At 38.0% G+C, this 23,190-nt stretch overlaps 1 protein-coding gene across 1 annotated transcript in view; it reads right to left on the bottom strand.

Annotated features, from left to right (window-relative positions):
• Positions 1-23,190, bottom strand: part of LOC126452593 (GATOR complex protein Iml1) — a 572,541-nt gene that overhangs the window by 183,470 nt on the left and 365,881 nt on the right. Inside the window, exon 22 of the mRNA XM_050091115.1 lies at positions 8,527-8,688. Coding sequence (XP_049947072.1) covers positions 8,527-8,688 — 162 coding nt within the window. The remainder of the gene's footprint in view (positions 1-8,526; positions 8,689-23,190) is intronic.

The raw sequence follows: 23,190 nt of genomic DNA, 5'->3' as shown, positions 1-23,190 counted from the left end.
CTTCTTCTGGTCAAGTTGTGCCACAAACTTCTCTTCTCCCCAATCCTATTCAATACTTCCTCATTAGTTATGTGATCTACCCATCTAATCTTCAGCATTCTTCTGTAGCACCACATTTCGAAAGCTTCTATTCTCTTCTTGTCCAAACTATTTATCGTCCATGTTTCACTTCCATACATGGCTACACTCCATACGAATACTTTCAGAAATGACTTCCTGACACTTAAATCTATACTGGATGTTAACAAATTTCTCTTCTTCAGAAGCGCTTTCCTTGCCATTGCCAGCCTACATTTTATATCCTCTCTACTTCGACCATCATCAGTTATTTTGCTCCCCAAATAGCAAAACTCCTTTACTACTTTAAGTGCCTCATTTCCTAATCTAATTCCCTCAGCATCACCCGACTTAATTAGACTACATTCCATTATCCTTGTTTTGCTTTTGTTGATGTTCATCTTATATCCTCCTTTCAAGACACTGTCCATTCCATTCAACTGCTCTTCCAAGTCCTTTGCTGTCTCTGACAGAATTACAATGTCATCGGCGAACCTCAAAGTTTTTATTTCTTCTCCATGAATTTTAATACCTACTCCGAATTTTTCTTTTGTTTCCTTTACTGCTTGCTCAATATACAGATTGAACAACATCGGGGAGAGGCTACAACCCTGTCTTACTCCCTTCCCAACCACTGCTTCCCTTTCATGTCCCTCGACTCTTATAACTGCCATCTGGTTTCTATACAAATTGTAAATAGCCTTTCGCTCCCTGTATTTTACCCCTGCCACCTTTAGAATTTGAAAGAGAGTATTCCAGTCAACATTGTCAAAAGCTTTCTCTAAGTCTACAAATGCTAGAAACGTAGGTTTGCCTTTCCTTAATCTTTCTTCTAAGATAAGTCGTAAGGTCAGTATTGCCTCACGTGTTCCAGTGTTTCTACGGAATCCAAACTGATCTTCCCCGAGGTTGGCTTCTACTAGTTTTTCCATTCGTCTGTAAAGAATTCGTGTTAGTATTTTGCAGCTGTGACTTATTAAGCTGATAGTTCGGTAATTTTCACATCTGTCAACACCTGCTTTCTTTGGGATTGGAATTATTATATTCTTCTTGAAGTCTGAGGGTATTTCGCCTGTTTCATACATCTTGCTCACCAGATGGTAGAGTTTTGTCAGGACTGGCTCTCCCACGGCCGTCAGTAGTTCCAATGGAATATTGTCTACTCCCGGGGACTTGTTTCGACTCAGGTCTTTCAGTGCTCTGTCAAACTCTTCACGCAATATCATATCTCCCATTTCATCTTCATCTACATCCTCTTCCATTTCCATAATATTGTCCTCAAGTACATCGCCCTTGTATAGACCCTCTATATACTCCTTCCACCTTTCTGCTTTCCCTTCTTTGCTTAGAACTGGGTTTCCATCTGAGCTCTTGATATTCATACAAGTCGTTCTCTTATCTCCAAAGGTCTCTTTAATTTTCCTGTAGGCGGTATCTATCTTACCCCTAGTGAGATAGGCCTCTACATCCTTACATTTGTCCTCTAGCCATCCCTGCTTAGCCATTTTGCACTTCCTGTCGATCTCATTTTTGAGACGTTTGTATTCCTTTTTGCCTGTTTCACTTACTGCATATTGTAGGTACTGTAGTGAAAATCATTGACTCAGGTTACAGCACAACGTATTGTGTTGTATATAGTCTAACCTAGCTTCCATTTTGTCTTTTGGTTGACCCTGTATAATGAGCTATGCCAGATTTATGTTACAAATTACTTTAGAAAAGACAATATAGGACGATTTTCTGCAACCAGCTTCTTAATCAGAGAACACAAGCTATGGAGGAGTAGTTTGTAAGAGTAGTCTTTCGTCTAAAAAGCAAGCAAGCAACAATCAAGAAGGTAATAATATGGCTGTAGGCTAAGCACTACAGCACAGTTTGGGCTAAGATATTATTTATATTTATATTATTATTATTATTTCTTTCCTTTCTCAGACGTTATGTCTTTCTGTATATTTGTTGTATTGGGTATGGATATTTCGATTAGTTGTGTTAATTTCTTCTTTTTATTGGTGAGTATGATGTCAGGTTTGTTATGTGGTGTTGTTTTATCTGTTATAATGGTTCTGTTTCAGTATAATTTGTATTCATCATTCTCCAGTGGGAATGTGTTGTTTTATTAGTTTATGTTGTATGGCAAGTTGTTGATTTATTATTTTTGCTACATTGTCATGTCTTCTGGGGTATTCTGTATTTGCTAGTATTGTACATCCGCTTGTGATGTGATCTACTGTTTCTATTTGTTGTTTGCAAAGTCTACATTTATCTGTTGTGGTATTGGGATCTTTAATAATATGCTCGCTGTAATATCTGGTGTTTATTGTTTGATCTTGTATTGCAATCATGAATCCTTCCGTCTCACTGTATATATTGCCTTTTCTTAGCCATGTGTTGGATGCGTCTTGATCGATGTGTGGCTGTGTTAGATGATACGGGTGCTTGCCATGCAGTGTTTTCTTTTTTCAATTTACTTTCTTTGTATATGTTGATGCTATGTGATATAAAGCATTGTAGAAGTGGTTATGAAATTGCAGTGGTGTACCAGATGTATTTATATGAGTGACTGCTTTGTGTACTTTGCTACTTTCTGCTCGTTCTATAAAGAATTTTCTTAAATTGTCTACCTGTCCGTAAAGTAGGTTTTTTATGTCGATAAATCCCCTTCCTCCTTCCTTTCTGCTTAATGTGAATCTTTCTGTTGCTGAATGTATGTGATGTATTCTATATTTGTGGCTTTGTGGTCATGTAAGTGTATTGAGTGCTTTTAGGTCTGTGTTACTCCATTTCACTACTCCAAATGAGTAGGCCAATATTGGTATAGGATAAATATTTATAGCTTTTGTCTTGTTTCTTGCCGTCAATTCTGTTTTCAGTATTTTTGTTAGTCTATGTCTATATTTTTCTGTTAGTTCTTCTATAATATTTGTATTATCTATTCCTATTTTTTGTCTGTATCCTAGATATTTATAGGCATCTGTTTTTTCCATCACTTCTATGCAGTTGCTGTGGTTATCCAATATGTAATCTTCTTGTTTAGTGTGTTTTTCCTTGACTATGCTATTTTTCTTACATTTGTCTGCTCCAAAAGCCATATTTATATCATTGCTGAATACTTCTGTTATCTTTAGTAATTGGTTGAGTTGTTGATTTGTTGCTGCTAGTAGTTTTAGATCATCCATGTATAGCAAATGTGTGACTTTGTGTTGGTATGTTCCAGTAATATTGTATCCATAATTTGAATTATTTAGCATGTTGGATAGTGGGTTCATAGCAAGGCAGAGCCAAAAAGGACTTAATGAGTCTCTTTGGTATATTCCACGCTTAATCTGTATTGGCTGTGACATGATATTATTTGAATTTGTTTGGATATTAAGTGTGGTTTTCCAATTTTTCATTACTATGTTTAGGAACTGTATCAATTTAGGATCTACTTTGTATATTTCCAATATTTTTAGTAACCATGAGTGGGGTACACTATCAAAAGCTTTTTGGTAATCAATGTATGCATAGTGCAGCGACCTTTGTTTAGTTTTAGCTTGATATGTCACCTCTACATCTATTATCAGTTGCTCTTTACATCCTCGCGCTCCTTTGCAACAGCCTTTTTGTTCTTCATTTATAATTTTGTTCTGTGTTGTATGTGTCATTAATTTCTGTGTAATGACTGAAGTTCATATTTTGTATATTGTTGGTAGGCATGCTATGGGGTGATATTTACCTGGGTTTGCAGTGTCTGCTTGATCTTTAGGTTTCAGATAAGTTATTCCATGTGTAAGTGTATCAGGGAATGTGTATGGGTCTGCAATGTAACTGTTAATTTAGTTAGATATGAATGTGTTGAGGCGAACTTCTTTACCCAGAAATTTGTTTACCTTTTCCAGGGGCTTTCCAACTGTGAGTAGAATTAATTGCTTGGGTGACTTCATGTTGCAAAATTATCACTTCAGGCATTTGTGGTATCATCTTGTATGTGTCTGTTTCTGCTTGTATCCACCGTGCATGTCTGTTAAGTTGTACTGGGTTTGACCATATGTTGCTCCAGAAGTGTTCCATGTCTGTTATGTTTGGTGGATTGTCTATTTTAATGTGTGTGTTATCTATTGTCTGGTAAAATTTCTTTTGGTTTGTACTGAATGTTTGGTTTTGTTTCCTTCTATTTTCACTTTTTTTGTGTCTTCTAAGTCGTTTCGCCTATGCTTGTAATTTCTGCTTCTTTTCATCTAATTGCTCTAGAGCTTCTTGTTGTGAGATTTTACCTAACTTTTTTAGTTTTTTGTCTGATATTTCATTTCTTATAAATTGTGTCAGCTGTCCGATGTATTTCTCAGTTTTTCTATTCTGATCTGTAGCCTGTGTTGCCATGCTGGTTTTGTGGGTTTCTTGTGTGTGTTGGTTGGTTCTGATCTCTGCCTAGTGTGTATATTTAGTGTAGTGAGTGCGCCTATATAAATCAGTAGTTGTAACTCTTCCATAGTTGTATTTTCATTTATTTTGTTGTGTATGATTGTGTTGATAGTTTTTATTGTTTTTCAACTTGTGGGTTATTTGGTGGTCTATGCAAGAATGGTCTAATGTCTGTATTTGTGTCTTTTGTATTCTATATATGTCAGTTGAAAATTTTCTTCTATATCTAACATGTGTGTCATTTCGTGTTCTATTTGTGCTTGTTCTGGTGGCTGTCTTAAGATTTCGTTTTCCTCTGACTGTGTATTTGATGCGTGTTGTTCTTTGTTTGTTTGCTCTGGGATGTTTGAGTCCATTACTGTATTTTCTTCTTCTTCTGATTGCACATTATTTTGTTCCAGTATTTGTTGTACTTGTTGTTTGATGTTTTCTAATTCTGACTGGGGTATACTGTTATTTTTAATTATTACACGAATCTGATCAGCTAGTCGTTGTTCTGTTAAAAAATTTTAATTCTGGGTATCTGGTAATAAATGTTGTGTATACTTGTGATCTGTATCCAGTTGCGTTGGTTCCTAAGTTTGTTGCTTGGTAATAACAGAACATGAGGTGACGGTTAACTTCATCTGACCATCTCATCCTCTGTCTTTGTTTTCCTTCTAGAGTGGTTGCAGGAAGCATATCCTGCAAAACACCTCTATTTGGATTTTAATCATTTCCCATGTGGCTAGCAGTGTCGTTACCATTGTGGACGGCCGTAGAATTCAAGTGTCGTCCCCGACCATGACAGCGCTTGTCCGAGGCTTCATTAGTTCTGTCCTGAACCAACTAATCACACTAAAAGGGTGGTTAGCCCTATTAGTGGTTTTTTTCTTTTCATCGCCTTTTATGACTGGCAGAATATACCGGAGGCCTATCTTTTCCTGGGTCTCCATGGGTTTTATTATTTACGGGGATTATTATTATTATTATTATTATTATTATTATTATTATTATTATTATTAATTAGATGCTGAAGAGGGCAACAGTGGTGATTCTTCTGCAGAAGACATTCCAGTGTCTGATGATTCATCAGAATATCAGCCATAACATCATTCTCAGAGTGAGGATGGCTTAGAAATTACAGACAGGAAATGTGATTATCTAAGTTAGCTGATTATGAAAATTCAGTGGGTAAAAAAATATTTGGAAAAACTAGTACAGAAAGTGTAGCGGGTGAGAGCAAATGTGGCATGTGCACTAATCATCGACAGACATCAGATGACATTATTGAAGGCATAAGAAACCATTGACATTAATTTGATAAGTAGAAACACACAACATCAGATAGGACAGTTCATGGAAATACGTAAATAGCATGCTCAATGTTCGAAAGATGTGTAGAATGAACACTCAGAGCTGCCAAGAGGAAGGAGAGGAACATCCGTCACCTTGGAGGTATGCACATGTTTTCAACATAGAATAAAATCTTAGGTTTTTCAAACCCTACAAAAGATGCATTTGATGTGTGTGAGGACTGCAAGAAAGGTGATAAGGAAATAAGACATCTGAAAAAAAAAAAGAAAAAAAAGGACACAGCTTGAACAGAACAAGATTCTGACAAGCTAAAAGCGCAAACAGACAGTACATTTCCATGTGATTGATTTACGGTAGGTACTCAAAGACTCCACATTGTGAAGTGTCCTTGTTCTTTTACGAAAGAAAGCTGGGATCCTGCAGTTTGACTGTCTGCAACAGAGTTGTCCAACATCAGGCCTGTGAGCCACATTGCGGACCGCGGATGAAGAATGTGGCCCACCATAGCCCGACAACGTTGTTTTTTCAGACCAGTAGTAACTGAGGAAAATTTTTTAAAATTAACCTTCTTTATCAATTGTGTGATGGCTCAAACAAACATGTATGTACAAGGAGGGGGTGGTTGACTACCTGTTAACCTACTAGTTGTCCTCTTCCATACCTGCTACCTACTGTGCATTTCCCACCAACAGTACATGAGCATACTACGATGGTCACAGAAGAGACGCATAATCACCATCCACACTCTCAGAGTGAAGTAGCAGAATTTTATAAAAAAATGTACAAAATCTGATGAGTATCCCAATCTATTCCAGTTCGCACTTCAAATGGTGTCCTTACTCAGAAGCACATATATCTTCAAGCAGTTGTCCTCATACATGAAAAATGTAAAATCTAAAATGAGATCTTCAATAACAGACAGACAGCTGAGTGGATGAATATATCTCCAAACATCATGCAAATATGCAAGGAAAGAGAAAGACAGAGAGAGAGTTATATGTCTCTCTAAGTTTACATTTCATTAATTTTATTTTTCATTAATTTTAAGTTTGTAATATTCTAATGAAAGTACATATTGCATGTCAACTGAGAAAATTTGTGTTTTATTTCCATGGGTTTAATTCCTTTACAAAATCATTTTTGGTCTGGCCTGACACAGTGGTAAAAGTTAATAATGTGCCCACTTTGAAATTTACTTGGACACCCCTGATCTACAACATGCAAATACAAAAGGAGATGTGCTTCATGTGGCACAAGAGAACTGTATGTAGAGGAAGCACAGGCACAGCTAGCTGCATCTACAAATTCCTAAAGCAGCAAAGTGAGACTGGCTACAAAAATATTTCTTTCTTCTCTGACAATTGCAGAGGTCAGAACCAAAACGGAATTATGTATTTATGTATCTGTACAGTGTGAGTACTCTAGTAACTGATTCAACTACCCATAAGTTTCTTGAGAAGGCACGCATCCAAAATGAAGCAGATATTATGTACAGTGTTACCGAGAGGACGAAAACAGACATGAACATTTATGTGCTACAGCAGTGGTACACTCTAGTTGCCACAGCCAAGAAAAATGGTAAGAGGTGTGATGCACTTGATTTCTTTGATTCCAAAGGGGTTTCAAATATCTGAAACTGCTACAGTTTACAGTGGAGAAAGAGCAAGATGGTCAGATAACATCAGAGTAATAATGGTGAGGAAGGAAGAACCATGGATGATGTCATTTAAATATGAATTTATACCAGACTATGATACAATTGATTCAATGCATAATTTCAAGGTTGCAGGCTAAGTATAGAGTATGCTGTAGAAGACTTGCCGTATGTAAATCATCACCACTGCCACTTTCAGAGAAAAAGTTTTCTGACTTGATGCTCCTATGTCAAAAGAACATTATCACAATGGTTTACCCTGAATTCTGTCACAATCTGAAACATGAGGAAGCTTGTAATATTGAAGAAGAAGATGAATTGAGTGTTAAAACTATTTCAATTTCATTTTCCTTGGAAACTATTTTTTTTGTGTTGTGCTTGTATATTGTCATATTCATATGGTAGAAAGATTTGGAAATAATAAATGTCATAGAGGCATTGTTACTACCAACAGAATTTATGAAATAAAGCTGTTCACTTTTGTAGCCACATGCTAATGTAGTACATTTTCAGTGAAATTGATCCTGACATTAATGTGATACATCAATACATTTATCAATAATTGCATCTCTAAAATAGCTTCTGGTACATTGTTTTGTTATAAGGCACTTAATAACAATGGACCAACAAAACATTCTAAGCAGCAGTTGCAAGTGTACGTTTCCAGGATGATTTCCGCAAAATACTATAACTTTCAATTTTTCATACTGTTAAGTTTAAGAAGTGTTAATTGACATATAACAATGGCTTTGTGAGTCAACAGTCAGTCCACAATATAGTTCATATCAGTGCAATGATTATTGATATGTAGACTCCATTCTTAAATAATGACAGAAAAGTTCATTTTAATGTGAAAGTAAGCATTATCTCTGCAGCTCAGCAATAAATTGATCACTATGGTTTAGTACTTAAGTGAACAAACAAACAAACAAACTCCCTTAACTTCATTCAGATACATTCATAAAAATTTATTAATAAAGTACATCTGAAACAGAATCTCTGTATGAAGCGCAACAAATACAACAACGTAAAACTCACAAATGATCTTGTAGAAAGACACAGTAAAATCAAATAAGGTTATGATCAACAAATTAAAATAAATTGTGCATGCACAATACCTGTCATCAGCATTATCTTGGGACTCTACAGATGACTCAAATGCAAATGTCTGTGGAAAGATATTTTTATTTTCATTTACAGCTGCTTCACTAGCTGGTGAGATTCGTCCACTCGTATTCATTCCTTCAGCTTTTATTCGCTCCATTACTTTTGATCCAGATCTAGAAACAAAAAAAGACATTTAGAAATGCAGCTTTCTAGGTGCGCATTTTCACTTCCGTGAAAGTATGTCCCAACCTTCCTTCCAAAAGACCAATATTAAAAGTAACATCAACCTGCACCATGAAAAGCGGACAGAAGGAAAAGCAGCTGGAAATACAATGACAGCTACATTTTACAAAATTATATTTAGAACTCAAAAATTAATAAAAAATAGTACATGGATAGAGTCAAAGACTTTTGTTACACTGCTTTAATGAATACAGCAGCGATGTGTACATTATTACTCGCTGGATTACAACACTGACACAGATAGCAGACAAGTATTATCTCTCTGTATAGAACAGAAGCTAGATGAAGAGCAAAAATAAATAGCAATGTACCATACCCATTGATCAACTTAGTTCCAGTACCACATGCCAAGCTATATGCAAGAAAGGAGATAAGATTGTAGAAACAAACCTCAAAATTCCAGATTAAAGGGGCTAACACTAACTAAATTTTATTATTGCACTCTACTCACATCCCACTGTTCTTATCCACTCCTGAAACTGGTTTCTGAGACACTTACCTATAATGTCTTGCATCTTTTCTCACCTTTTTTTCTGTTTTGGCTTTTTGCTTCTTCTAATAATGAAACCCACAGGTTTGCCTTTAACTCGCTCACTGTGCAAGTGTCAGACTAAAAAATTTAAGAAGGCATGCATATTATTCCAGCTAAAGGAGCAACTGAAGATAATACTGCATTTCAGATATACACAAGTCAAAAAAATTTTGCATCGCCCATTTATTTCAGGACATTTTTGTAGTTATGAAATTGTCTGATGGGGATTTTTCACAGCACTCCTGAACAATGTCAATTTGTGGGAGTGGAACATTCTCTTATTTGGATCCAGGCTTGAATCCATCTAAGCATATCATCAATGAGATCATCAAACTTGCTTGGGTCTACATTGTCCCGGTCCACATTGTCTCATTCTTCAAAGGAGATTCTCCATAAGTCGTGCAGAGTACATGTATGTTGTAGACAGCATAAAACAGCTTGTTTCATTTATTCCTACACATCTTCGACTGGGTACATGTTTGGGAAACAGGCAGGCAACTCCTTTCTGGTGCTCCTAGTGTGCTGAAGGAACGTTTTCATGATAATAGCACAACAGTATATGAGTTATCACCCATCAAGAAGAAATTGTCATCATTGGTCGTGCTTATTGTTACCATGTGTATGTTTACAAACAACGCCAGTGGCGGCCTTCCAATCAGTATAAGAACAATAACAATAGCAACATATGCCCAAGACATTTCAGGGTGATGCAAAACTATTGTTGATGTGTGTACATAGTTCTACTAACAGCTACTGACTTTATCATGTGTCACAACTCACCTTAGAATTAAGTTGAAAATGATGAACAGAACACTCAGAGGGAAGCTGTGTATTGCTTAGTTTTACAGCTGTGGAGTGACTGTCGTCCCATAGGTAAATTGTAAAGGTTATATACTAGGTGACTAGTTGTGTCATGTTAATGTATAACAATTATATGCATCTAATAACAGCATAAAGCTATCTCAGAAGATAGTCGATAAGTAGGCATAGGGTCAATTTTAAATAAACATATCAAAGCAGCTCTCTCCACAAATGAAATAAGAACCTAAACCATACATAACTTCTAAAATAAATAAATAAACATCTGCAAATGGGAGAATCAGTAAATGAGCTGTACAAGTACAGACAAACAAATGACTACAGTTACAGATAAAATGAATGATTTATTAAAGAGAAAGTGGTTTAGCAAGTCAAGAATGCATTGGTCTACCTCTGGTCCTTATGCAAGCATTTCTACAACTTGGCCCTGATTAATAGAATTGTTGATGTTCTCCTGAAGTATATCTAGACAAATTCTGTTCAACTGGCATGAGCTGATGCATAGGCCTTGCCCATAATGCTCCGAACATTCTCAACTGGAGAGAGAGACAGCGACCTAGCTGGCCAAGGTGGGGTTTGGCAAGCATGAAGATAAGCAGCAGAAACTCCCACTGAGGGCAGGGCAACAAAATGAGATGTAGAATGCTGTTGACGTAATACTGTACTGGAAGGGTGCCATGGATGACAACCAAAGGGGTCCTGATATGAAAAATGGGAAGACTGGATGAAAACATGTCCGGAGATGCCCTGGACAGCTGTGGGGTACCAATTGGTTGTCATCCATGGCACACTTACAGACAGCAGTATTCTGTGCCCCGTTTTGTTGCCCTTCATGGCAAGTCAACCCGGACTTACATTTCAACAAGATAATACCCACCAGCACACGGGAAGAGTCTCTACTGCTTGTTTTTGTGATTGCCAAACCCTATCTTGGTCAGCAAGGTCACCAGTCTCTCCCAAAATGAGAAGGTCTGGAGCATTATGGGCAGGATCCTCCAACTAGGTTATGATTTTGAAAATCTATTTGGCCCATTGGACAGGATCTGGCAAGATATCCCTCATGAGAAAATCCAACAACTCTGTCAATTGGTGCCAAGCTTGAGAGCTGCTTGCGTAAGTGCCAGAGATGGGCAAACGCTTTATTGACTTGCTCAGTTTGTTAAGATCTTTCTCTTGAATAAATCACCTAATTTTTCTAAAATTTTAATCACTTTTTTATCTGTAGATGTACATACACCAGCTGAGTCACTGTTCCCAGTCTTTGTAACAGCACTGAAAGGCTTCAGCTGGTAGGGGCCTTAACAAGTTGATCACATTCTTTTGTGTTGATCACGTTCTTTCAAATGGTTCAAATGGCTCTGAGCACTATGGGACTTAAGATCTGAAGTCATCAGTCCCCTAGAACTTAGAACTACTTAAACCTAACTAACATAAGGACATCACACACATCTGTTCCCGAGGCAGGATTCAAATCTGCGACCGTAGCAGTCGCGCGGTTCAGGACTGCAGCGCCTAGAACCGAGTGGCCACCGCGGTCGGCCGATCACGTTCTTTGGAATATTCTCCAGAGTCCCAAAATTACATCCTTTTACGATTCACATTTTCGGGGACAGAAAAACTTTACAAGGACTTTGATCCAGAGAAAAAAAATAGGGCGGGGGGGGGGGGGGGGGGGGGGGGGAGGGGGTGGAACAACAGGAATGCAGTTTGAGCTCAAAAATTCCATGATTGTAGTGGCCATGTGACATGGGGCATTGTCATAATGCAGCATCCATTTGTTTGCAATGCCTGGTCTAACTCAATTCACTCTTTTCTTGAGGCTAGCAAGAACATCTTTATAAAACACTTGGTTGACAATCTGTCCATGAGGAACAAATTATTTATGCATGATATCCCTACTGTCAAAAAGCAAATCATTTTTTAGAAGTTGAAGGTCTCCCTGAGAGAGAGTTATTTTCTACATCTACATCTACATCAATTCTCCGCAAGCCACCTGATGGAGTGTGGCGGAGGGTACCTTGAGTACCTCTATCGGCTCTCCCTTCTATTATAGTCTCGTATTGTTCATGGAAAGAAAGATTGTTGGTATGCCTCTGTGTGGGATCTAATCTCTCTGATTTTATCCTCATGATCTCTTCATGAGATATACGTAGGAGCAAGCAATATACTGCTTCACTGCTCGGTGAAGGTGTATTCTCGAAACTTCAACACAAGCCAGTACCGAGCTACTGAGCGTCTCTCTTGCAGAATCTTCCACTGGAGTTTATCTATCATCTCTGTAATGTTTTTGTGATTACTAAATGATCCTGTAATGAAGCGCACTGCTCTCCATTGGATCTTCTCTCTCTCTTCTATCAACCCTATCTGGTACAGATCCCACAACGGTGAGTAGTATTCAAGCAGTGGGCGAACAAGTGTACTGTAACCTACTTCCTTTGTTTTCGGACTGCATTTTCTTAGGATTCTTCCAATGAATCTCAGTCTGGTATCTGCTTTACCAACAAATAATTTTATATGGTCTTTCCATTTTAAATCACTCCTAATGCCTACTCCCAGATAATTTATGGAATTAACTGCTTCCAGTTGCTAACCTGCTATATTGTAGCTAAATGATAAAGGATCTTTCTTTCTATGTACTCGCAGCACATTACACTTGTCTACATTGAGATTCAATTGCCATTCCCTGTACCATGCGTCAATTCATTGCAGATCCTCTTGCATTTCAGTACAATTTTCCATTGTTACAACCTCTCGATATACTACATTATCATCCGCAAAAAGCCTCAGTGAACTTCCGATGTTATCCACAAGGTCATTTATATATATTGTGAATAGCAACGGTCCTACGACACTCCCCTGCGGCTCACCTGAAATCACTCTTACTTCGAAAGACTTCTCTCCATTGAGAATGACATGCTGCATTCTGTTATCTAGGAACTCTCCAAACCAATCATACAACTGGTCTGATACTCCATATGCTCTTACTTTGTTCATTAAATGACTGCGGGGAACTGTATCAAACACCTTGTGGAAGTCAAGAAACATGAAATCTACCTGGGAACCCGTGTTTCACATGATCGTCTTTTTCGAAAACCCATGCTGATGCCGACAGAGTCAATTTCTAGTCTCCAGAAAAGTCATTATACTCGAACATAATACATGTTACAAAATTCTTGAAAACGGGGATGACCTATGCCCTTTTCCAATCTTTTGGAATGCTACGCTCTTCTAGAGACCTACGGTACACCGCAGCAAGAAGGGGGGCAAGTTCCTTAGCATACTCTGTGTAAAATTGAACTGGTATCCCATCAGGTCCAGCGGCCTTTCCTCTTTTGAGCAATTTTAATTGTTTTTCTATCCCTCTGTCATCTATTTCGATATCTACCATTTTGTCATCTGTGTGGCAATCTAGAGAAGGAACTTCAGTGCAGACTTCCTCTGTGAAACAGCTTTCGAAAAAGACATTTAGTATTTTGGCCTTTAGTCTGTCATCGTCTGTTTCAGTACCATTTTGGTCACAGAGTGTCTGGACATTTTGTTTTGATCCACCTACCGGTTTGACATAAGACCAAAATTGCTTAGGATTTCTGCCAAGTCAGTACATAGAACTTTACTTTCGAATTCGTTGTACACCTCTGGCATAGCTGTCCTCACGCTACATTTCGCTTCATGTAATTTTTGTTTGTCTGTTTGCTGTGAAGTTCCCTTTACTTCCAAAGCAGTTTTCTAACTCGGTTGTTGTACCACGGTGGCTCTTTTCCATCTCTTATGATCTTGCTTGGCACATATTCATCTAATGCATATTGTACAATGGTTTTGAACTTTGTCCACTGATCCTCAACACTATCTGTACTTGAGATAAAACTTTTGTTTCGAGCTGTCAAGTACTCTGAAATCTGCTTTTTGTCACTTTTGCTAAACAGACAAATCTTCCTACCTTTTTTAATATTTCTATTTACGGCTGAAATCACCAATGTTGTAACCGCTTTATGATCGCTGATTCCCTGTTCTGCATTAACTGTTTCAAATAGTTCGGGTCTGTTTGTCACCAGAAGGTCTAATATGTTATCGTCATGAGTTGGTTTTCTGTTTAACTGCTCTAGGTAGTTTTCAGACAATGCACTTAAAAAAATTTCACTGGATTCTTTGTCCCTGCCACCTATTATAAATGTTTGAGTCTCCCAGTCTATATCCGGTAAATTAAAATCTCCACCCAAACCGCATCAGACCCCCCCCACTGCCGCTACACTACGAGGCAGCAGCCTGAAGACGGCTGACTGCGGCCATCAGCAAGCTCAGTTGTTCGCAAACAGTGGCCAGCTCCTCCTGCGTCCATACACAGCAGTCACACATCCTATCCATCCTAAGAAATTAACAATTAACTGTAGAAAGTTAAGTAATCAACTTTTAACTAGGCTGCTAATTCACTAAAGGTGAATGATAGCTGACTAAACTGTGGGTACTACACACTTCTTGTAGGCAACAATGAAAGTAAGCACTAACTGTCTCTGGACTGTATTCAAAACAAACACGGAATCTCTGGAACACTATTACTAATACTCGAAAATTAAAGCTCCTTAAAAGCAAAAACACACGGAAAAAGAAGTGACAAGTAAGAAAAACACAGGTAATACCTAAATTTACATAGCTTGCTGCAGAGGAGATGTGAAGCAGACAGCATTCCCAAAATGATATGTTTCAGTGATGAACTTGTGCTCTCTAAAAGATATGTTCCCCATAGGCCTGTCTCAACTTTTCAAAGGTCACACTCGAGATTCCCCAATTTGTTGTGATTCGAGAATTTCTACATAAATTCTGGAACAACTCGGCCATCTGCCGCCTCGGACACGCGATGTTTTAAAGATAAGTGAGAGAGAGAGAGAGAGCGCCTATTTACTGCACAACACATGTCTGTGTGTGCAGGATTGATGTTTATCGTGGAAAGACAAGAGTTGCATCAGACGAGCAACGCCGACTAGTGTTTGCTGCTCGTACCATAGAATCTGTGTAGAGGATGCAAGGAGTAACTACGTATTATTCCTTGTCGATCGAATAAGTGTAATTGTTACAAACAACTGAAACATGATTTGTCTAGAGACTCTTACTTATTCTTGGTGTTAGACTTGCTTGAAGAAAGACCAGTTTTTTGAATTTCCAAGTGGTTCTAAAACCAAACTCGTTTGTAAATGTTAATCAAATGGGTTAAAAGCTTGAAATACAAGTGAAATACAAGAAGACGGGAATATTTACACGTGAAATGCGAGAACGTTATTCTGCATAATCCAATACATCATTAATTGGTGAAAACATATAGTTTGTATATTTACTCCACACGTTCTATTGACAGAAATCATTAGAACGTGATGACCGACGTGATCAGGACTTGAAGAAAGAGGAATTTTGAAACGAAATCAAGATAAAAAGATATTGTGAGATGCCATAGCAACCATTTGTAACAAGACAGGGAAATTGTTTAGCAGAGTTGGATTCTGTATAAACGGTAAAAAGGAGCGAAAATTAATAAATACCATACAGAAAAGACGCAAAGAAAATCTCAACAGTTTAGACTAAGAAGAGTTACGACGAGATCTATTCGGCGATGAAGATCCAGTGTGGCGAGTAAGCAGCCCTCACACACATTGCGGGGGCATGGACCCCGTAACCAGCAACCGATGCCAACGACGCCAGCTGCTGCTCGCCGGTGCTGACTACAAATCCGTTCACCGACACCAATGCTGAAACCAACCTTTAACACTGCCGGTGCCTGTGCTGTTCACTGGCGCTGATTCCACACCTGCTCACCGACGCAGCCTAAAACTCTACACCAGGTGAGCGAAAGACAATTTGAGTGTGAAGTTAAGGATACTGTTCAAAACAGACTGTCAGTATAGTTATTAAAGAGGTGGATTTTTTAAAATGATAACTCAATCTAAAAGTAAGAAAACTGGACTGAGGTAGCAAATTTAATTAAAGCAGTAAGTCTTAAATTAGATAACCAAAGAACAGAGTCAAATTCTGAAATTGCAACATTAAGTGAAAAATTAGATGCACAAACTAAAGAATTCACCGCTCAAAATACTTCTTTAAGAAAGGAACTAAATACAACTCTAAATGCTCAAAATCTTAAATTAGATTCAGTCAACACTCAATTAAATAATAAATTGGATGTTCAGAATGGGACTTTAGGATTGTTAAGTGCTAGAGTAGATAAAAAAAGTAAAGGATTTAGTCAGTTATGTGAAGGCATGGGAAATGACACTTTAACTACAAAAGTAGAGAATTTTAAAATAGATTTGAAAGAGGAGTTATCTGATTTGTTAAGTAGTCAAGTAAACCAACTGTTCACTGACTTGAGTCAGACACAGAGTAACCAATTTCAGGACTTAGCTAAAAAGTTAGAATGTGATATTGAAGATAAGTATAATAATGTAGAAGCTGAACTTGGCGAAAAATTATGATCATTTCAGAGTTTCTGTGATGTTACATTCGATGCTGTAAAGCAGAGGTTGCACACCTTAAAAGAGCATTTGGAAAGGCAGTGTAAATTAATACCTATGGTCCAATCGCAAATTGCAGGCATGAGCATTTGAGTAGATGACGTGAAATGAAATGTTCAAGAGAAACTTCAGACATAGTAAATAAAAGTAATCTGGAGGAACAGGTAGAGAAAATAATTAACCGAGAAGTTGCCGAGAGGATAACCACTGACAACATTTCTTCAAATTTAGCTTCAGAACTTAATGATACTAAGAGAGTATAGATAATTTATGGGAATAATTCAAACTTATCCAGGATAGAGTAGAAAACACAATAACTTTACCCAATGTTGTGTTACCTAGTAAAGTGGTAATTGTTTTGTTGTGTGGAGGCTTTCACACAAAATTTAACGAGAAGTATTCATCTGTAAGTAATCGAGTGAGGTTAATGTCAGATCCATAGGATCCAGGTGGAGTCATGTCTGTCCCGCAGGGACATTAACATTCTGTGTTAACAGGCGGAGTGACGACTGTTGGATCCCGAGTTGCTTTCGGTATTTCTTCTGTACTATATTTCCTACACCGAATTCCAATCAAATCTTAAACTATTCTGTAATCTATTCTTGAATTCTTTAACTATCCTATAGTGTTAGTACCTAGGAAAATAAATATGACTAAAAGATAAGAGACTTAAGAGAATCATGGATAAACAGTGATCTCTAAACATGAAAGGCAACGAACAGTATATAGTATTAGTGGAAAACATAATATGATGGTACTATTCAAACAGAATAATATCTAGACAACATGAACTGAGCATAATCTTTTATGTGTGTATAAAAATACAGTATAAGCTTAATGACCAAAAACTATGTTATCGTAGTGATGATTTTCTATTTAATATAGAATATTTTATACCTTTTATGAAATGTGATGTAGATGGGAGGGTTTGTATTGATTTTGGAAGGGGTGGGTATTATAGATTAAAGCATGATTTACACTAACAAATAAATCATGGCTAACACAGAACACACACCACACCTTTCAAACAACCATTGCAAACAAGTGTGACTGATTCTTCACCATTTGCTGTTCCATAGGTGTTGCTAACATTTTTCTTCAGGGACTTCAAGGGCGAAGGTGAGAATGTCCATTCTGTGGAGACGTTTAACACCATACCTCCTCCGGCTTCCCACTCAAGTACCGTCGAAGTAGGGAACCTGGGGAAGGGGGGTGGGAAGGGTTTCCTGTCTTTGGAGCTATCTTCTTTCTCTTCTTCGATCTTAGCAACCGTTGCTACTTTTTCCTTTCTTACTTCCCATTTGAGGACCTACCTATCTTTCCCTCTTTCCATGTTCAACTACTTCTATCACAGAAGTCTTTCTCATTTTACGTGGTTTCCAATAATTTACAACTTATTTTATATAAGTACGCCAAAGAATCAGGCTACACAAACACACTTACACATACACACAAAAAATGTGATTACACAAACAATGATCTTACACATCGAAAGGGGAGAATCGTCGAGCATTGTAGGGGAGAAACGGAATGTGTGCATTGAGAAAGGATGCACACAATGTCGTTTACGGTGACAGTTCTACATCACACACACGGTTATATAACAATACTTTAGGGAGATATGCACACATTGTCGTTTACTGTAATGGATCTACATTGCCTGTTTTTTTAAGTATATAAAAACTAGAATGATTCCACACTGAGTATGCATAAAGAAGAAGGGTGAGTAAGGAAAGAGAACATAAGCCAGAGAATGATAGTGGCACTCTTATAGCTTGAGTAAAATATATTGAATAGAGTATATAGACACGGTTAGAAGATGTTTAGTAAAGGAGGATTCTAGGGTATGAACTGAAGGATTAAGAAGCAAGTGTAAAGTGTGAAGTCTATCTTTAATTTTACCAAAGAATATTTAACTATTGTGCACACAAAGACGTATACTAGGGCAAGGAACTATGAGGCCGGCTTGTAAAGTATAAGGGGGGAGGGAGGAGGGCACACTCAGCATTTATTGAATATATAAGGCAGATAGGCAGACCTAAGAAAGCTGACCTATACTGTGCGGACAGGGACACCAAGAAGGGGTTGACCTGTACCATAAGAGAATAAGAATTAAGGGGTGTGTACCTACCAAAACGGAAGGAGGAAGTGCACTCGTAGGGTCGACCCATATGTAAGGTAAAGATACTGATCCAAGGGGAAAAGGACAGTATCGTGACAGAAGTCACACATTTTGTAGGAACTGAATTCTATATTTCATTTGCATTATTATGTTTTCTGAGTGTCAATAGGAACAGAAAAGAAAAATTTTAGTCCTCTCAATTTTTAGATATTGAAAGAGCTAACTCCAACATTGATTGAAAGGTTCTTGTTTTATAATTGTAGTAGAATGGAAAAAAGGAATGACCAAGCAATGAGAACAAGAGTATTTACAATAATTAATAGAAAAAGATGTATTGTTGAAAAATGAAGTGTTATCCTATGTGATATTAATGTACATGGTAATTAAGTATAAAATATTGCATGTTCGATCTAAAAAGGGGGGGGATATGTAGTGACTGCCCAATTTATAGTGATTCGAGAATTTCCACATAAATTCTGGAACCACTCGACCTTCTGCCACCTCGAACATGCGATGGCTTAAAAATAAGTGTGAGAGAGAGAGCCTATTTACTGTGCAACATGTGTCTGTGTGTGCAGGATGGACATTTATCGTGGAAAGACAAGAGTTGTGCCAGACGAGTGACACTGGCAAGTGTCTGTATGGAGGATGCAAGGAGTAACTATGTATTATTCCTTGGTGGTCAAAAAACTGTAATTTTTACAGACAATTGAAACATCATTTGTCTAGAGACTCTTACTTAATCTTGCTTTTAGACTTGCTAGAAGCAAGAAGCAACACTTGTTTTCTGAATTTCTGGTGGTTATTAAACTCATCACAATGTAATTATATTTAATTGTATCTAATGGGTATCGGTGTAGTTGACTTGCAAGAGTTTGTATACTTACATGTGAAACTTGTGGAGATGAAAATATACCTGAACTGAAAGTATGAGGGTAGAGAGTTATTTCTTTTGAGAGAGAGAGCATGTTTAGTCCCTCTAACCAGCATTATTTCTTTGGAGAAGCAGTTATGGAGATTGACGCAGTCACATATCCAGAGAAGAGGATCAGCTAAACATTTCAAATAAGTCAACTTTAGTAAGTGAAGTGTGAAGTTCGCAATCCAGTTTTGCACAGCTTCCCTTGTCGCCGAAACCATTAGAAATTGTAACATAAAACCTTATTGCATAAAGTTGCTCTAAATTCCACTGTTCCATTTTCATAACGCACGACAAAAACACAACTTCACTGATGACGCTCTGAAAAATCATGTGATGGCTGCATGCAACTGAAACTCGGACTGGTCATCAGGAAGGGATGAACACACCAGGCTAAATAAGTAGAACAGCATAATGTTGCCAGACTGCTCACATTGTTGTCAGTCTCATTACTTTTCTCACACACCCGGTATATGGTACTATTATGGGCAATATTGTGAGAAGGAAGTTGCTACTCACCATATAGCAGAGATGCTGAGTAGCAGATACGCACAACAAAAGGATTTTCACCCTTAAAGCTTTTCGCCAATTGCCTTTGTCAACAATACACACACACACACACACACACACACACACACACACACACACACCAACAGAACTCACACACATGACTGCAGTCTCAGACAACTGAAACCACATTATGAGCAGCGGCACCATTGCATGATAGGAGTGACAACTGGGTGGGGGAAAGGAGAAGGCTGGGAGGGGGAGGGATAGTAGGGTGGGGATGGCGGACAGTGAAGTGCTGCAGGTTGGCAGGTTGGGGGCGACCATTGTAGAGATCAGGTGGGGAGGGTGGAGGGGGGGGGGGGATTAGTGGAAAAAGAGAGAAAAACAAATAAATAAAAATAAAATACATAAAAAATAAAATACATAAAAAATAAAATAAATAAAAAGACTGGGTGTGGTGATAACCTTCATTAATTGCTGTGCTCACCCATCCAGCCCCTTCCCTGCTCCCATTCCAGCACTACACAGCCATCGTTCCACCACCACTTGCAGCCATTTTTTATTTTTTATTTTTTATTTATATTTATTTTATTTTTTCTTTCTATTTCTCTCTTTTTCCACTACTTCCCCCCCCCCCCTTCCCCACCTCTCCCCTGCCCATCGCCCAACCTGCAGCACTTCACTGTCCACCATCCCCACCATACTATCCCTCCCCCTCCCCAACCCAGCCCCCTCCTTTCCCCCACCCAGTCGCCACTCCCATCATGCACTGGTGCTGCTGCTCACAGTGTGGTTTCAGTTGCTTGAGACTGCAGTTGTGTGTGTGTGTGTGTGTGTGTGTGTGTGTGTGTGTGTGTGTGTTGTTGACAAAGGCCACTGGCCGAAAGCTTTAAGTGTGAAAATCCTTTTGTTGTGCCTATCTGTGACTCAGCATCTCTGCTATATGGTGAGTAGCAACTTTCCTTCTTATAATATTGTTACATTCCATCCTGGATTATCGATTTTTTTGGCCTATTATGAGCAAGGTATTTCCAGGTGACATTTATTTATTTAAATGTTCTGAACATCATTCATATACAAGATGTTATCACACATATGGCACTACATAATTTTAAACTTCATTCTGTTGCAGATTAGAGATAGCTACCCAACATACTTTGGAACAGAGAAGGAAAGTAACAGTTTGGATGATGTGTTTGAGTCACCCTCAATAGTCTGAAAAAAATTTCAGCAAAGGTGTCAATAAAGATCCTCAGAATCATCTAACTACTTGTCAACTGCAGAAATTTGTAGGCAACAGGTCTGTGACCAATGACTGTAAACAAAACAAAGGATGTTGAAGGCATATTTGTACAGAAGATAACATCATAAATATTCAAAGCATAATTATTAAGAGCCCAAAAATGTCAAATATGAAATTAGCATTGGATGGTGGTGGTTGTTGGGATGTTTAAGGGGGACTAAACAGCTAAGGTCATCAGTCCCCCATAGCATTGGAAACTGGAGTCACACACAGACAAGTGTCTTAATAATTCTGGACATTGATCTGCGAATGTAGCCATACCACTTTCCAAAGATAAAGGTCCCATCTAATGCTGATAAAATTGCTAGTGTATGAGCTCCAGAAGTGTTGTTAGAAATGATGCATATACATCCAAGTGCAGTTTTCTTTATGTTAGATGTGGTGTCAACGGCAACATGAATAAGCACACTTGTGTCATTTAAAGTACAGTCAATTACCATAAATTCAGAGAGCACACTCGATCCTCTCCAAAAGTTAATGCAGGGAGTGGTACTTTGAAGTCTGGAGCACTTTGCCCATTTTTTTTTTTCTTACCTAGATAAGTTGCAGAGTTTTGTAGAATTTTAATGTTGATAATCTTTCTATCCACACCATAACATCACGTTGCTTCCAGCAAGATTGCGCAAGATTGTGCACTACCACATTATTAGTTAAATATTTGACACTACATGGATGAGATATTTTGTAGACTCTGGATTGGAAGAGATGGATCTTCAGCATGGCCACCATATTCACCCCATTTGACTCCATGTAATTTCTGGATATGGAAAATGGTGAAAGAATGTGTGTTTGGTGAAAGAACATGTGTGGTACAATCCTACTGACATTAATGACCACCATGATTGCAACACACAAGTTGTCCACTGTATGCCTACTGAGGAACTGATGACCTCAGAAGTTAAGTCCCATAGTACTCAGAGCCTTTGAACTATTGCCTACTGAGATGTGTAAACAAGCAATGACCTGCATGGTAAACAGGCTTTACACACACATTGAGAACCAAGGAGTACAGATCAATAAAATTCACTAGTTTTATTTTGATTTGTGTATACTGTATGTGTTTTTGTATTTAAAATAAAATAATCATATAATATAAAAATAACAAAATCAAATAATCACTTCCCATATAAGTGGTAACGTCTATTTGGATGACCCTGTGTACATCTTGTACTTCCTCTGCATGAAACCAGAGGCTGGAGAGCTACTTCACATTTCATCCTTTCCTGAAGGTAGTTTATTAATGTTATCCAGAGTTTTCTGTTATCATTCTTTAATTTCTTCCCTGATTTTCACTCATGACTTCCCTCCCTGTCTACTTCTAACTACGATTTCCTCCATCTGGGTAGTGGACTGGCAGAATGACGGTGCACATAACTACCACACTGTTATCTCCATGCTAATTGTTGTGCATAGGTTCCTCTTCTCACCAGCTTTTCTGAGCATTTATCCCTTTGACATTCTGACAGTTCACTGTATACTCAACATTCTGCTCTAAAATCATATTTTAAAAGCCTTCAGTGTTTTCTTTTCCTCTCTCCCCAGTTCCCCAGTTTCTGACCCTACTCACATCTGTTCTCCACGTCAATATATGATAACTGTTTCCTATTAAGTAGGGAGACACTCATGACCACATTTTCCTTTTTGAGACAAGTGATACTTTTTTCTGATTTATTCTTATTTCAGACACATTGTATTCCTTTAGGAGATAACTAAACATCTCTGCATTTATA

The sequence above is a fragment of the Schistocerca serialis genome, chromosome 1 (genome assembly GCF_023864345.2).
Source record: "Schistocerca serialis cubense isolate TAMUIC-IGC-003099 chromosome 1, iqSchSeri2.2, whole genome shotgun sequence".
Taxonomy (NCBI): Eukaryota; Metazoa; Arthropoda; class Insecta; order Orthoptera; family Acrididae; genus Schistocerca; species Schistocerca serialis.
Note: the sequence above shows the minus strand (reverse complement) of the source record. Positions and strands in the feature narration are given on the sequence as shown.